We start from the raw sequence: 18,075 nt of genomic DNA, 5'->3' as shown, positions 1-18,075 counted from the left end.
TAGTTGCTAAATTTCACACACATCCGTGGATCAATAAGGAAGCCACCTTGGCTGTTGTAGGTGACATCCTAGTTTCCCCCATCTGCGTCAGTTGTACAGATGTATTTACACAGGTCACATACCACACATCACTTGCTGGAAAAAAAACAAAAAAAAAAAACATCAGCCAGCCAAGCTGGCAGCTGAACCACAGGGAAGAACCATTTTCCTGAAAAATCAAGTGATTTCTAAAATCCTACGTTAATAAGTTGAGGGACATTATGTTCCTCTGTAGGTCAGCTGATGCAGTGTGTTACAAGCCCTCCAGTTTCTCAGGAAAAGAGACTTTGTATTTCCATGTAAATACAAAAAGCCCACACTACACTATACTCAGGCTGCATCAAAAAGTGGGCAAATATTACAGTGATCTCTCTCTCTCTCCACAAGAAAATGCTCTGTTCATCACCCCCCAATGTACAAATCTCAATCCTACCCTATGTACAAATGTCTCCCACAGGATTCTCCACAAGCCTCTGCTTCTCCACAGCAGCTACGACATAAATTAAGAGATCCCATGTTCTATGGCAGAGAAAACTGTAATTTTTAAAGTGAAATTTCTAATCTGGTCAAGTCTTAATTAAACAATCGATGTCTCTCAGCTTGGGGGGAAAAAAACCCACAAAACCTCAAAACTTACCCCAACAGATCTGAGAGAAACAGGGCGAAAAACTGAAAATAAAATCACATGCGTTTTAGAATAAGCAGATCTGATTCATCCCTGCGCACACAAGCTGTGACACGAGTGGGAGGAAGTCTTCCTCCAGCTGTTTTCCAAGTGGTTCCTCTGAAAGAGGGACATCAGAGGATTTCTGGTGGATGTTCTGAATCAAGTCGCTGACCAGGTTTCCTCTCCAGCCAGCGATGCTCATTTTTTATGAATCGTTAACCATTTATAGAATAATTGTCAATGGAGTGGTTAGTGACTCACTGCAAGTCCCACACTTACTACTGCAAGAGGTTGCAAACCTCAAGTCAAATCTGAGAAATAAGCAAGGGAAGGTCTCTTCCCTCCTTTACTCACCTTCATGATTTGTGGAAGGGCTCTACGCTTCCCCACAAAATCCTATGACACAGGTCCAGGACACAGCCAAACCTCTGCACAGGTGGAGTGAATGCTGCTCCCTACGGAATAAAATCAGATATACAGGACCTGAGGGTTGGTAGGTAAAGGACCTTGGCTTATGATCTCTCTTTCATACAGTGTTACAAGTGCTTTGAATACCCATTTAGATTATTCTTCTTCCAGCAATCACTTTGCTGCTTTAAGACCACACACGTTCCTAAAAAAACCAACAACCTACAGCTACTTTCTAAGAACGAAGCCAAAAGCTTAAAGAAGTATTCTTGGTGACTCTAGAAGTAACAAAATATTACACGTTAGAACATAAAGGACATAAGTTGAAATAATGATGATTACGGAAAACAACAGAACTCGGATCTGCTAATGGTTTTGCTTTGCATCTGATGGTTTTGCTTTGTTCATACTTCAGCTCAATGGACTTGGACTTCTCAAGTCCAAGTATTTTGATGGCCAACACTGCATTCGGTGAAATCTGCCCAACTGACGCCAGCAGAGAATCTGACCCAGTATCTCGAGGAACTTGGACTGGGTCCACCAGTTGAGCAGCAAACATTTCCATAGGCCTTACGCCATCCAACTGCTCCTCCCAGCCACCTTCTTCTTCTTCTTCTTCTTCTTCTTCTTCTTCTTCTTCTTCTTCTTCTTCTTCTTCTTCTTCTTCTTCTTCTTCTTCTTCTTCTTCTTCTTCTTCTTCTTCTTCTTCTTCTTCTTCTTCTTCTTCTTCTTCTTCTTCTTCTTCTTCTTCTTCTTCTTCTTCTTCTTCTTCCTGTGGTTCCCTTTGGAGGAGAGCTAACAGTGCTCTAACGAAGCAACACAAATGGCACAATGTGGACAACTCGCCTGACACCTCCTGGGAATTGAAGTTTGTTTGTTTTTTCCCTATTTCACTTTGCCTTTTTTGATTCATCAGCTCACACCTCCCTCCAGAAAAGAATAAGCAAAAGTCCAGCAAGGAGTCTGCTTCAGAGCACTTTCTATGCCTACAGATACATAGAATAAGTTACCAGATGACTTCTAAGAAAGGCAAATACCAGGCAACCACACTCACGATGGAATAAATCTCGTTATTTTTATTCTGTGTCTATTTCTGAGCTAGCAGAGCAAGTCTTGCCTGGAATCTGCCTTTTAAGCAAAAGTCTACTAGCGTAACTTTAACTAGACCTCTCAGGATTTTGGAGATATATTTATTACAATTTTTTTTAAAAAAATATCCTGGTGAGCATTTTGGGAAAGGAACTAATTGGCGCCCTGAAGCCGAGGCAAGCCAGAAATGTTTGAAGCCAGCTAGAAGCCTATCATGATGATAAACAGCTCGGGGTCCAGATGTCCGTATATGGCCAGACTTCCTATAAGACTGACAGTACTGTATGTGCATTGCGTATGGTTCTTGGATCAGATTCACATTCCTGGGGTATGTTTCTCTGGGAGCTTTTGATTTCCGCTTTGAGGGCTGGCTCAGACCTCCAATTGCTCTTAGAAAAAAAAAAATAAAAAAAAAAAATCTGTGACTGAAAGTTGAAAATGTGCAAGATTCTTTCTTTAAGTACACAAACACTCCAAGTCTAGCCACTTTCCTGTAGTCTTGCCAGCTTTTCAGTATGTCTGATATCTGATCAAGTGACTTTTTTTTTTGGTGGGGGGGGATAGGAGAGGGAAAAAAAAAAAAAAAAAGGCAAATTATTTAGATATGCTTCATATTCATATGGTAACAAAGAGCACAGTATAACTTCTCACGTATTGAGACAACTGAAGTCAATCTATGTAACTACTAAATTAATATAGTGTTGAGAACAAAATAACACTTTTGCAGAACCATTTAAGTTGGACAGGACTTCCCTCTCCTGGGAGCTTCTGACCCAACCTCCCTGCTTAAGCAGGGTCAGCTGGAGCAGGTTGCCCAAGACCATGTCCAGCTATTTTTTTTAGCATCTCCACAAAAGGAGACGTCACAACCCCTCTGGGCAACCTGCTCCAGTCTTTGACCACCCTAACAGTAAAAAAAAAATAAATAAAGTGGTTTTTTGCATTCAAATGAAGTTTCATGCATTTCACTTTCTCAGTCAGCAGGCACCACTCACAAGAGTCTGGCTGCTGCTTCTTCATTCCCCCCCATGAGGTATTTATATACATTGATTATACCCTCCTGAACCTTCCCTGCTTCAGGGTGAACAGTCCCAGCTTTTGCAACCTCTCCTCATATGACAGATGCTCCAGTCCCTTAATCATCTTTGTGGCCCTTGCTTCAACTTCAGTAGTCTCTTGCTGACAATTCAGTTCATGTTCCAAGCCCAGTGTTAAAAATTTAATTCTATTCCACAGTTCTTCATAAAATTCAAGCATCTTTCTCCAAACTTAGTGATATTTCAATGGGGAAGAGAATTCACTTCAGTTAGACTGTGCCAAAACAGCACTGCCGAACACATGCAGGGATTGCAGCTCACTGCATATGGCTGATTAAGGAGCAGACCAATAGCACAGACTGCATTTTACAATTCATGAACAGCAGCCCTCTGACAAGCTTAAAAGATCAGCCAGTTACAGCCGAGGGGAGGCAGACAGGTTTCCTTAACACCACCCACCCCACCCCCCCGCCAAACTGCGTGGGTTTTGGTGGTGGTTCCCCACTCCAGTATTTCCACAGAAAAGATAAACTTGGTTTCAACAGAACCTGGAAACATCTAAAATGCATACCAACCCTGGTTTACTTTTATAAAGTTATGTTTCTTATTACCAGAATCTGCAGAGTTTTACTTTACATGATTAGTAGTTGTACGAGAAATAACACGCAATCGCACATGTCTTTGCAGGGGGTGGATAGATTTTGAAAGGATTCCGGAAATCCCTTCAGGGAATAAGCCAGACAACACAGCATTAGAGCTTTCTGTTCAGTTAGCACCAAATGCCAGAGAGCCACTGCCTAGATATAAAAACTGCACGGCAGGTTTAAAGAATCCTGCTGTTTTCTGTTTGCACCCAGTTGCTGGGCATCCTTTTGTTCTGCAGAGAGAAGCAGAGAAGGCAGAAGAGTCGCTTCTCTACGCTGAGCTCAGATTCATCTTCCTGTAGGGACCCTGGAGCCACGCTACCCTTGCCCTGTGACAAATGTCTCGCCATGGGGATTAGCGTAACGTTATCACCTCAGCTCATGAGACTGCACTGTCACCATCGGGAAACAAATCACCTCAACCATGACGTTAGCACTCTACCTCACTACTTGATCAAGAAAGATTTGGTTTCATATTCTGGTATCCGCCAATATTTTCATTCTGTTAGAAGAGTGGAAATTACAGAAATGGGTTCTAAAGAGTCAGGAAAAGGGGTAGAAGAGCAAGTGTCATTGTTCAACTAATGTGGGCAACAGAGCAACTATCATCAGGCATTAAGAAAGGAGCTTGGTATCTCTTTATTATTTAAGATACGAGCTGTATGACACAAACTAAAATACCTACCCACAAAGCAATCTGAAATAAACAGCAGCAGCGGATATAAACCCTGCAGCTTGTTCAGACAATTGCTCCTTGGATAACACATTGAAGTGACAAGTTGTACAAAACGAGTGATCACGTAACTCCTACCTTCCCATTGCTAACCAGGACTTCAATCCCACCTACTGTAAAAGCCAAGGGTTACTTTCAGAGCTGAAAGAAGATTTTTCTTTGTGTGTCTGAAAACACTGGTTTTGCTCAGGTGGTAGAAAGGGGGTGTCTGCAGGATTCTGCACATTTTGCTTAACTTTCAAAGGGGAAAAAAAAAGAGTTGACAGGAAAATGTGTCTTCTCCCTGCTGGTTTTCTGTCTGGCTCTCCCAGAGCACCGGCCACCCAGCTGCCAGCCTGCCGGGATGCTGCTGCTCTCAAAGCTTTGATGACCATGGCTCTCAACACTCTCTAGTTCTAATAGATAAAGGGTTTCAGAACTGCAAATATTATTTTCATCCCGATTTGGGATAAAGGCCATTTTCAAAACCTTGGAAGTTTTTTCTTTGATTAGTTAAATTAACTTCCTGAAAAATTATGGGTAACTTGTGCTGCTCTCCTACCATTTCTAAAGGCTCATTTTTCAGGCCTCCCTAGTATAAACAGGGCTTTTTAAAAAGCACGTTTACCTTCTTTACCCTCCTCCTCCTCAAAAAAATCCTTTAATAGCCTTCCTAAGAGGAAGAGCAGATTTTCTTTATATATAGCCAAAATTCAGCAAACTGGCTCAGTTGACAAGGCTGCTTGGAACAGGAGCCTACGCAGTGCAAGTATCTTTTATTTAAAGACTGTCTATAGCATCAGTGTGAATTCAGATTAGCTAGGCAAGGGCAGTTTCACAGAAGGACCCACAATATCTCTGCACACATTTCACTAGAAGCACAGCTGTAACTCCAAATAACGGGAGGGAGCAACTCATAAGCTCAAGCAGAGGCAAATTTAAGGTCTTATGAATGCTTAGAAAAGAAGGTACTGAAGGTGGATCATGATAACTGAAAGAAGGCATCACCTGACCTTTCAGTTAAATAGCAGCCTTTGACACAAAGAATACCTGTACAAAAGGAAGAGTGACTTATATTAGCCACTCAGTGTATTTACTTTGTTCTCTACAGATTGTGAAGCTAGATTGTGCTTTCATAGCATCATTCAGGTTGGAAAAGACTCTTGGGATCATGGAGTCCAACCATCAACCCTAATTTCAATTTGTACTGAAGACAGATTAAAGAGGAAAAAACCCCACAACAGAAACAAAGAAACAAAAACACACACGAAAAAACCCCCCAAACAAAATAACCCGAAGAGGTGAAGAAAGTACATAGGAAGAAGAGAAGTTTTAAACACTGTCAAATCCAAATTACAATCCAGAAGAAAAGTATGGGATGAATAAAGTGATAATCTATAAAACTATACTTGTACTTGATGTATCTGGAAGAGGTCCTGTAGTGGACCTCTCCTCAGCTGCCTGCGCACCAACACTGTTTGCTACATGATTTTGAAGCTGTACCTCACTGACTGACACCAAGTTTTCAGTACATTAGGAATACATTCAAGTAACCTTGATGAGTAACAGCAATCATTTAAGTTATTGCAAAAATTGGGCAAACCTCTTCTTTTATAAAACTCATGTATGTGACTGCTCTTTCCGTTTGAAATGCAAAGGAGAAGCATAAATTACTTTGCACATTTTTGGCAGAATTACTCCATGAAACAGCTGCTCTTGCTATACCAACTCTGAAAATACTATGGAGCAGATGTTCCCCGGAGAGAGGTTTCACAGAATGGTTGAGGTTGGAAGGGACTTCTGTAGGTCATCTGGTCCGACTCCCCTGCATAAGCAGCACCAGCGAGAGCTTGGTTGCCCAAGACCATGTCCAAGTGACTTCTGAGCATTGAAACGGAGACTCTGCAACCCCTCTGGGCAACAGTGTTTGACCACTCTCACAGCACAACACATTTACTTGCATTCAGATTGAATTTCACATGTTTTAATTTGTGCCCATTGCCGCCTCTTTGGCATCCTGTGACAGGACAGCCTGGCTTCCTCTTCCTTGTATGTTCTCTTCAGGTATTTCTGTGCACTGATAAGGTCTCCCTCCCTCCCCCCCGGTGTTGCAAAGGTCAGAGAGTCTGAATTATTCAGACCCATGCAGACTGGCACATACTATTCTACTTCTTGAGGACAGTCTTATGAAAGGTGATATTGTCAAGAAAAAAGTTTGTGTTTTTTTTTTTTTTTTTTTTAAAAGAACTCAATTAAAAGAAACACCAACAAGAGAGATAACCAAACCAGAATAATTATGAGAATAATAAAAATGTAGTTGTCTGATGGAATCAATGACATCTGGAATGAAGACTAAACTTTTGAATGAATGAAGGGTGTCTGTGTGGGACTACAAGGGACCTTCCTGCAAGTGAAGACACCAGGTCAACTGGTCGTGCTCTTCATTCCTAATTGTCGCCATCATCTCTCAAAAATAAACGTTACCTATTAAGATTAACTAAAAAATACACTTGCTGAGAAGACAGACACTGTTCTGATTCTCTTAGGACAGAAATTGTACACAACGGGTTTCACAAGTACTTTTTGGAAAGTTTTTCCTTGACATGAATCTGTAACAGATTAAGCTCCCCATATAATTTTTATTGCAGGAACTGGGTTCATGAAGGTACAGTAATGGTATGTATCTCAAGCAATTACAGAAGAACTACAGGCTCCCAATAATTGTCATCCTTACCAAACAAGAACGGGAGATTTATGAACCTAAAATAAGCTCTGAATTTTATTACAAATAGCATAAAGATCTTCATTTTATGTTCTCTCAATCAAATTTTCATGGGAGGATAGATGATATTCAGCTGCAGAAGAAACCTTAGTTATACCCCAGTACCGAAGACAGCTGCTGTCCACACCTGGCTTCACTGTGCAAAACTGCAGCGAGTTATTTGTGACCAAATCCACACCGCTGCAACAGCGGAGGAAGAGGAAACCGCAAGGGTCTCAACAAACCCCAGTGGAATAAGGGCTCTCTCTGACAACCATCATTACTGCTGAACCTTTACCAAAATGTAAAAATCAGGTAAAAGCATAAGGACACCAATGGTTCAGAGGCTCCGGCTCATAGTGACTGAACTAGAGAGCGGAGAAGGTGGTTATTTAAGTCAGAAGCCTCTAGAAAGCCACGGTTACAGTGGTATAGAGATTTTCCCTTGGAGAACCGTGCAACTTTTCGAGGAAACATGCTCCAGAAAGTCTGGTGTGTATGGCTTACTAGATGGCATAATTAATGCTTCTGCAAACATGTCTGCACCTCTTCAGAAAGTTGTGAGAGGCATGCCAAATAGTTATTTAAAAAAATCACAGTGCAGACATCTCAAGCAGTAAACACGGGTCAGCTTTGAAATAATACTTTAAGAGGGTCTGTGGCAGAAAATAAAACAAAATTACCCATTTTATATACACTTTCTTTCAAAAACACTCGCATGTCAAACAAAATGAAAGCCACCTAAATATAGAGATTTCTTCTATAGCAAACATGAGAGCAGTTTCTTCCTTCAGGAATAGGAAGAAACCCATTGTCACCATTGACATGAATATAATTGCTCATCAACTTTTTTTTACGCTGCCTGCCTGCAAGCACTGGGAAGTGACAAATTACATGAGGCACAGGAACAGCCGAGTTGTGATGTGGGGGGACATCAGGAGAAAAAAAAATGCCAGAAGACTTCCCTTAGGGGCAAGGAGAGAGAAGCCATGTGAAAGCCCTTGTCAGATGCAGGCAGGTCCCTCAGCACAGGACCACATCCAATAAAATGAAACACGCTCTCCTACTGCTTATTCTCCCGGAAGAGACGGCTCTTCTCTCTCCATTAACTACTGTGACTGAATTTATTTTATTTCAAAAACTGAGCCCAAAATAGTACCTTGACATTTGAGCATGAGCCATATATTATAATTGCAGCCTATACTTAGCATTCGGCTCAGTAAAACTGTCAAAGACCAAAAAGTTACACATGGATAAGATTCCTGATACTATTGAGCTTGTCTTTTAATACATTTTTTTCCCCTTGCCACCCCCAATCCATAGAACTATGGGAAGAAGATTTTATTACTTCTCCTAAATTACCACTTTGGTGCAATGAATAATCGCAGAGTCCAGTAAGAACCAAAAAATCCAAAACAAACAACCTCCTCCCCCACAACCCTTTCCTGCAGTTTTCACAAGTTAGCTGATATACCTCATACTCTAGATTGCAGCATATGGAAAAAATATTTCTGGTAGACAATGCAAGACAGATTGGCAGATGCTCTCCTCCCCATGTCCCAGGGCTGCTCAGACAATTATTGCTGCTTCCTTCTTCTGACAGAGATGATTTCTTTTTCTTATTCATTTTTGAGGGGAGTAGGGTGAAAGTACTAAACAGAACCTTTCAGAAGATTATGATTATCTTAGAAACAAAACCACTATGCTTCCAAGATTCCCTTTTTGCAAGGGGAATAAAGAGTTACCACTGTCTGTGGAAACCATGATTGAAGATGTTTGAGTTTGGCAGGGATATCCCAGCCAGTTTTTCCCTTGATAGTTTCAGGGTGCTGAAGATCTAGGGGAGCCAGGGAATGCCCCCAACCTCCCAAGATTTCACCGGGGGCACGGCAGTCCTGCAGACACTGCAAGCTCTGTGCACAAGGTCAGAGATTTATGAAGGAGCCTGCCCTGACTGCATCTCAAAAAAATCCCTCTTGAGGTCTAAGAACTCTTTTCTTTCAAGTTGTATTCAGCGGTATCCCACTTGCACAGTGGATTTTAAATAGGGAAGTGGCAACCACAACCTTCCTGGGCTGCTGGAAGGAGGAGTTTCACCCTTCCATCGGGGATGGGACTGCTTGACTGCTCTGAGGCATAGCATTTGCTCATACATAATTTCTTTATGTGACCGCCGATGAAACCCACACTGCCACTGTGCCTGCTTCAGGAACTGAGCACATTTCTGAAGGAGATGTCACTCGAAAGCCAGTAGGGGCATGAATTTTAATGAATATATTGGGTTACCCACTGGAGATATTCCCAGCGATGGGATAACCTAACATTTGGAATAGCTATCAAGAGCTAAAAATAAGGAGCAAGAGTCACCATTCAAGATCAAACTTTGGAAAAAGCACAGCACATGATTTCTCTCCTGTAATAGTGTAAATATTCAAGAAGAATGTACTTGAGTTAAACTATTTCTTCAGATGGAGCTCCAAGACAGTATTTCCCCATATCGAATATCATTTTGTAAGGGATAAGTGGTCAAAGATCTCTCTCTCCCAGCCAGATTGAGAACATATGGAAAGTGTCTTTAAAGAAATAGGAACAAGAGAAAAAGCAGCTAAAAAGAAGGGGTCTGTCTTTTGATTCATACAAACATGATGCTGTGGGTCCTACAGGGGCACAGTTTTTTTGGAGCAGTTTACAAATATGCAATAGGCCTGGAGAAACTCCAGGAGCAACTGGATGGAGATCTTGCAAGACTGCTTGAAATGAACCTATGTGAAGACTGTTGAAAGTGAATCAAAATCTGACAAAAGCCAAAAATGCTTCTGATGCAGCAAGGGACTGAGGGCGTTGGGCGTGCAGCCCACAGGAAGGACAAGCTGTGCTGACTGACATACCACAGAAATTCTATCTTCATGAACGCAGCTACTGAAGGGATGTCATCGAGAACCGCATGAGAGGGGAGGACTAGTTTAATGTGATGGCATTTTGAAGTCATTCTCCAGTCTAATGCAAAAACTTCATATCCAGGTGTAGCATCCAATTGCTGCATTGTAAAATGAACTCAATCAAATGAATTCAATCAAAGCTGAGCAAGCAACTGAAGAGACAACTGAAAAAATTATCTTGGCTCAAATGCCACAAATGCTACAGGAGTGACTGTGACTCAGTCATCCCAAATTGATAGGAACCAGAAGAAAAGTTTCCTACCTGACCTCTCTTGCAGTGGAATCAAGTAAATTTAAGGGATGAAAGTCAGATGCGTTTCCAAGCGTGTGGATAAATTTGTTTTTACTATAGCCTTTTTGGGGATTTTAAAAGACTCTACTCTCTCTGCCCTGAAGTTTCAGATGTACAGTTCCAAGGAAGCTATTTGAAAAGCATGACTCCAAGATAGTTAAACACATCTCAACCCGCAATCTTCTGCAAAGTTCCTTGCTGGTAGATCCAACAGCTCTGCTTCTCCTAGGGCCATTTTGCGTTAAAATAAGTCTGTGTTACAATTAAAGCTTTAATAGTTGTATTCTATGGCAGCAAATGGAAGAGGTGGACACCATCTGTGAAAATACACTTTTTTTAAAGTTAATCATATTCTAAATGAATGCTCTTCTCCCTCTACTTCCACTATGAGAAATACCTTCCTAGGCAATTTCTCTCATCTGTTGATTTTGAATGCAATATTCTAAACCATAACTTTCTCTGTATTCTCATCTTAAGCCTTCCGCCAGGGCTTTTCTGACTAGTTCATACAGAACTTCACGACACAAGATTTGGTAGACAAAGGCATTGTAAAACAGTCCGCTCCTGCAGTTTGTGCTCATTCTCTCTTCCACTGTTGCCTTGAGAACATATGCTGCCATAGTAACAAATATACAGGCAGAAAAATATTCATGGCACCCACCCATTCAGGCTCACATTTTCCATCATACTTCCTTAACTAGTCAGTGAACATCCTTTTTTGTGACTACTACTGTAAGATTTACAGCATTTATTCTCTCAGACTTTCCTAAAACATACTCAGTATTGCAACTTTTTAATTGAAGAGACCAGGCTTACTATAAAATGGAGTTATCCCCGTATTTGTTTCACTTAATTTCTATGTGTAGGGGCTACTTATCTCACAGAAGATGAGAAAACCCCAACACAACACAGGTGTGGATGATCATTCAGTATCCCCCTTTCTACATTTAAATAAATTGTTCAGAAATTTGTTTCTGCAAAGGTGAAAATTAACATCTCAAGCTATAGTTTACTGAAGCTCAAGCCTTTACACTGGATACTGCTCTGGTTGTCATGAGAAATGACATTAGTTGCCAGTACTATGTATTCAGCTATGAATTGGTGAATAAAAGTTATCACACCACTCATGACAGTGTCATTTAAAGAAACTACAGATGGTGCACAGGCTATCAGCAACTTTATTTAAGTAGCCCTCTGCTTCAATACAACTTAACTCAAGTGTAAACAAAGCAGAATCCTCACAATCAGAGCATGTACCTGCTGTAAAATTATTAGTTCACAGATGTTTACTTCCATTAATGCAGAACTGAAAATGTCCAACTGATGGTAACAGCTCCTAGCAAACTTTGAACCACTCCGCAATCTCTGCTTGGCAAACACGTCAATAATGAGAGGACATCTATTTCTTGATTATTTTACCTTCCCATTGTGAAAATCAAAGAAATGGCAAGGCAGAGCACTATGGTTTTGCTGATAAGGCCTCTCTACTCTCAGATTTCTGATTGAGCCACAGAAGGACTTACAGGACTGTCACCACAACAAACAGCTGTATTTACAAAAAAAACCTCATTAGACATAGTTTCTCAGGATTGCAGACATGAATCAAGAAACAAAACAGGACTTTTTTGAAAAAGTCCACAGGGAAATGCTACAGGTTATCTGCACAAACTCCCGTGGAACTCTGGCCATCTGAAGTGTTCACAGAGACCACTTCTCATAAAAGCAGAGTAGCAGAAAGCACTCTGCTCCAAGACACCTCTCAAAAGGAAAAAATTGTCACTTGTGCCATCATCAGCTTTTTCCACTAGTATTTCCTATGTAAACTGACCCAGCTTGGATATGCTGAACTTGAAATACACTGGGCAGAAAGGCAATAATAAGAAATCAATAAAGTTGTAAGAGAAGTAGGTGCAAGACATGGAGCATCCAGAGGAAAGTTGTTGACTGGAAGATTTCCAGCAGGACAGACATAAACTCACTGTAATAGAAGCTAGGGTTACATGGTCAAAGGCTGGAGTAGACATGGTGAGAGCCTAGAAAGGTCAGAGAACACCCCACTGAGACCAGAGAGCAGGCCACAGAAACACTGAGCCTCACCAGCCCATGTCCTCCATGCAGGAGAATGACCACTGGGCACTGGTTGGTGTCATACACTCTGTTAGGACAGGTACAAGGACACCAGCAGCTCTTCTAGTGAATAAGATAGATGCAAGCAGGAAGTTCTACTCTTCTACCCACACATTTTGGCTTTGAGGGGGTTTTCACAGCGTGCCACACAAATATATATGCATCAAGGTAGCAGTTCAGTGACAAAACCAAGGAGGAAATTCTCAATTCTTTTCATCTTGTGGTGATGAAATCAGTAAAGCCGAACACCATGTGCACACATCTTATCCTCTGTAATACTCCCATCTTATTAAGTGCATAGTATAGGTTCAGAGGAAAGCTATACAGCTCTCTCTCTCTCTAGAAATCTTGCTTCCTTCATTGCAGAAGTTGAGGGAGGTGGGGGAGACTAAGGTGCTGGGAAGTCAGACACCAATCTTTTAAGCTACGAATTATTCTTCTGTATCTCTAATTTGAGAATGACAGAATATTCACAGCTTACCAAATGAAATCAATCAAGATGTGTTTGGACATAAGTGATATATAAATGTTATGTATTCTGAAACATTAGGTCTTTTCCACTTGAAAAACAAGACTCAGGAGGGATCTTTGCCCCTACATTTCCTGATTCTCCATCTGCAAAAAAGGAGTGCCTTTTCTCCCCTCTCACCTCCCTGGAAGGAGGGAAGAAGAGAAGAAGGCTACATATGCGAAGAATCTGGCACAAGGAAATTTAATAACACTGTTTTCAAAGCCAAGTACTAATTGCATACAACAAAGGAAAAAGAGCCATATTCTTAAAGAATGAAAATCACACATTAATAAATATTGGCTCAGTACGTAAGCATATTTCCAAGCACACTGAAAGTGAAATCCTTTAAGAGGGAAAGAAATGATGCAATTAAAAGATGATATATCATATGCATGACTGAAAGAGGGGCAAATAAAGATCACCAAGTTGTCAAAAAGCACGAGAATTGTTTTCAAACACAGTTTACACGCAACACCCTGTACAATGGTAACAGAATATATATGTTGACAAGGTTATAATAATGCATGTTTTCATGCTGATTCCCAGGGAATAATGCAGACAAAAAAGCCACTTAAAATTCCGTACCTTGATTATTTCCACCAACTGATCCACACCACTGTCACCTGGAAAGATTGGTTGTCCTAGTAACAGTTCAGCCAATACACAGCCTGCTGACCACACATCTAAAAAGAGGAAAGAAATAGAGGACAGGGAAAGGTATCAGTAAAAGGTACATATTAGGCCATTTATATAAAAACCCTGCAGTTTTAAGCTACTTACTTTCTTCTTTGCCATTTTTAATACTGTAACACAGCCAAAATTAAAAAACATTCCTCTCCTAAATGTTAATCTAGAAAACACAGATACCTGGCATAAAGCAATGGCAGGCAGACAGTCTTAGAAGTCAAACCATAAGAAAATCAGAACCCGAAAATAATGTTAAATGCTGTAATATATTGACATTAAAACTTACACATGTAGGGGAAAGACCTGAGAACACTTGCCATCTGAAAATTAAATTTCCTCAAACTCTGTGTTGTTTTTAAATCACATTGATCATGAATTATGCATAGGTATAATCTACCATAATGGCTGATGTTTTACTGTTTCTGAATGTTGAATAGACTCATTTTTTCATCCACATATACATATATATATACACTAGCAGATGAACCAGTACTGCAAGTATTACTTGTATCTTGAAGTACATGATGATTAAGGAATCTGGTAGAGAGCCTCACTAACTCAGTCACATCAAGACCTAATCCTTATCCCAATTCCCTTTGCAAACTTGGCTGGACAACAGAACTGCAAGTCATAGATGAGGTCAACAACATCCACAGAAGAAGCCATCAACTAATTTTCATACATACGCCAAAAGCCACTAGCAGTTACTGCTTTACACAAAGAAATTTTTCATAATCTATTATAGGTATATCTTCTTACTTATAAAGAAGACAATTCAATACTACAACAGCAGCCTAAGAATGCATCTATGCATACTACAGCATATAGCATTTTATTTTTGAAATTGTTAATTTGAATGAAAAATCTAATGAAGCGAATACAGGAAACACTGTGTAGCAGATGTTTGTGAGAATTTGCTGGAAGTGCATACCAAATACTGAAGTTCAGGCCACTCAACACACCGAAAGTATTGCATCTAAATGCAGAGTACCGTTTCTCAAAAAAACCCAAATTGACTATAAGGTTTTCTAGAAAAAGTCATCATTTTTTTCAATGTGTATGTGAAACCTTACACTGAAATCTAACCTGAAACAAGCAATCAGTAACCAAAGATTTGTAAAGTGCACAATACTGTAATGCCCTAAAAGGGAAAAGAATCAAACCAGTCTCTCCCCGCCCATCTTTCTTCCAACTCTTGCCTACTTCTACAAGCTGATCTTCCCCATAAAGTAACAGTAGGACCACAACAACTCAAACCCCAGAGAATTTACCTCCCGAGGCCTGAGGTCTCCAACCTGAGATAACCCACACTGTGACAGAAATCCTCGCTCCCTTAGTATGTTTAAACTATGCCACTGGGAAGCAGGATGCACACAACAGTGTCAGCTATGGCTAAAGGTCTGCATAAGGAAGACAGCCCAGACAATTCTCTAAGCAGTCTATTATCACTTTGTCACAATCTCTAAAAGTCAGATGCAAAAAGTAATTTAAAAAACCCCTTTCAGGAATTCAAGACTGCTAACAAAATAATCTGCGAGTTAGAACAGACTCCTCCTTCGCCCATTTCTAAAATGAAAGAGAGGGCTTATTTCCCCTCTTTTCAAGAAGATATGGACCAATTGTAACATACAGTAGACAGCAAGCACTGCTCATTACTGCAGCTTTCAAAATCATTCACCTCCAAGTCAAATGGATGCATTTTTACATAATGCCTTAGTACAAACATCGCATCAGGGTTTATCCTAAAAAAATAACTACTTACAATACAAACAGGAACCAGAAATAATCTGAAGTTTGAGTCTTGAATTCCAACAAGCAAACAAACCAGATTATGCTTTTTGATCTTTTAGTCATAGATAATAAAAGCTGGCACGGCTACCAAGGTGCTAAGATCTCTTTTGGACAATTAATGGAGGTGACATCACGTGAAGACCCTTTAATTACATCTGATGCTAAATATAACATCTCTCTGATAGCTCCTGCTGTTGGACCAACATGTACAACAAAAGATGATGCAAAGAATCACTTTAGATGTCATCCCATGCATGTTGGGCTGATAGGAAAATACACAACAGCACAGATTTCTTCAGAAGTATTGAAGAACAGATTAAATGTACTAAGCAGTCAGAGTACTGCAACTTAAAAGGCACCTTAAAGGGTTTTGAAAAAGCTGAGTCCTTTAGACTAAGTATATAAAACAAGTGGTACCCCAAAGCTGTAATCATTATTTACAACTTCAATCCTTACTTTGCACTGAAAAAGAAACAATTTACAGGAAGGGAAAAGTATCTGACAGTACATATGCAAAATCAGAGTAAGTCAGCATTCCCAACTCACTTCCTTTAAAAATTTTGAAACTATGCTAGCGTGATTTTTTTCAAATTAGACTGTGGCTTTTTAAAACTGTTCTGGTCTGGCTGCTCCACGAAGTTGGCTTTGTATGGTTTTATCCTTTCCCAGTCTCTGTAAATGCCTTCATGCTCCACCAGCCAATTTCAGCCAAGTCTGAAAGGCAGAAGTATGGAAACCATTGCAGAAGTTTTGTAAAAACAGTGGGGAGACCGTGCATTCATGTTGCTGCTGAGGAGAGAAGGGCTCAGTCCCTGCAGGACGCGCCAAGCTTGTCCCCACTCTGCCAAACTGCAGCTGCAGACAAGTTGAAGGATGTGCAGGTCTTTGCTCAAAGGAAAAGGCCAAGCAGAAAGAGTGGACAAGAAAGCTGAGGACATCACAAGGGGAGAGAGGAGAAAAAGGATGTAGGTAATGAGGAAATAGATGGCAAGGTCTGAGGAATACTTGCTGTATTTGCGATGGGTTTAATCCATCAAACATACAACAAATTTATTGGAAATGTATGTAGTTGGTCCTCGCGCAGTGAAATCTTCCAAATTGGGTGATTTTATGCCTTGTTAAAAGTCAATTTATTTTTCCTTGATTTTACTTGCTAACACTTTAAACACACACTGAAATAAGCTACAGGGATTCCAAAATCCCCAACTGTTTTTCCACGTGTGTAATTTCACTAACTTCCAAATTAGGACTTGGGCAATGTTCCCTGGGCAAGGAAGTGAACGAACCCTTGAAGCATCCTCAACTAAAGCCAGAGAGCAGAAGGTAACTTCAGCAGCTCCAAGCAGGGCCGGCAACAAAACACAATTTACATCGGTGTTTATACGATTCTGGTGAGCAATGTACAAAAAGGAAGAAACTGGGAAATTTCAGCTCTGCTGAAACTTGATGGAATTTATGCCATCGACTTTAACAGGACTAAGATTTTGCTCCAGTATAGTTTGCCTCTTTGCCCCCTCCCCCTTTTTTTTTTTTTCTTTTTTCTTTTGAATCTGGCATTTTGAAATTTGTCTTCCCCAATTGGATGGTAACATTTCTCTCAAGCCTGAAGTAAACAATGTACCACATTCTATATTCAAAGACGGTATTTAAAAGAAGTGAGAAGGTACTTAATATTAGGTTTTGATAGCTTATTCCTAGCCCCTTTTCTTCCTTAGCACAGTCAGAGTTTAACTATTACAGACTAATAGTCTTTCAGAGCAAGCTGAGGGTGTAACTACAGAAGGTACTTAATATTAGGTTTTGATAGCTTCTTCCTAGCCCCTTTTCTTCCTTAGCACAGAGTTTAACTATTACAGACTATTACAGTCTTTCAGAGCAAGCTGAGGGTATAACTACCTTCTTCCTTAGCACAGTCAGAGTTTAACTATTACAGACTAATAGTCTTTCAGAGCAAGCTGAGGGTGTAACTACATGTTCCCATGGGAAGAGAAGCATTTTCTAAACTTAACATGTGCAGTAAGGCACACATGTCTGTATGTGTATGACCATCATTCACATGCTTTAAACTAATTAATAAACAATGTAAGTGAGAACCATAACAGAAAACACTAATCAAGCCAACAAATGATCCTTATGCCAAACTAGTTAGGACAATGTGAAATTCTGGGAGAGAATACTGGAAGCTATTAATTTTAAGCAGAAGAAAGTAGGCAAGGCTACCTTCTTCATACCTTTAGTGAAATGTAGTCTAAACAATATGGACAGTAAATGCAAGTGCCAGCCAGAAGTAACTCTCAAATAAGCTTATTGCAGACTGCTTTCACATGTTATAACAGTAGCTAAAGCCATACCTGTTGTAGACTGGAGAACA

The 18,075-nt window shown here is 40.3% G+C and overlaps 1 protein-coding gene across 2 annotated transcripts in view; it reads right to left on the bottom strand.

The window, feature by feature from the left end:
- The window catches only part of GSK3B (glycogen synthase kinase 3 beta), a 173,944-nt gene that overhangs the window by 44,554 nt on the left and 111,315 nt on the right, over positions 1 to 18,075 (bottom strand). For both annotated transcript variants that reach the window (XM_014957155.1, XM_014957157.1), the window contains exon 7: positions 13,812 to 13,909. In XM_014957155.1, the coding sequence (XP_014812641.1) occupies positions 13,812 to 13,909 (98 nt within the window). The remainder of the gene's footprint in view (positions 1 to 13,811; positions 13,910 to 18,075) is intronic.

The sequence above is a fragment of the Calidris pugnax genome, unplaced genomic scaffold (assembly GCF_001431845.1).
Source record: "Calidris pugnax isolate Ruff unplaced genomic scaffold, ASM143184v1 scaffold225, whole genome shotgun sequence".
In the NCBI taxonomy this organism is placed as follows: Eukaryota; Metazoa; Chordata; class Aves; order Charadriiformes; family Scolopacidae; genus Calidris; species Calidris pugnax.
Note: the sequence above shows the minus strand (reverse complement) of the source record. Positions and strands in the feature narration are given on the sequence as shown.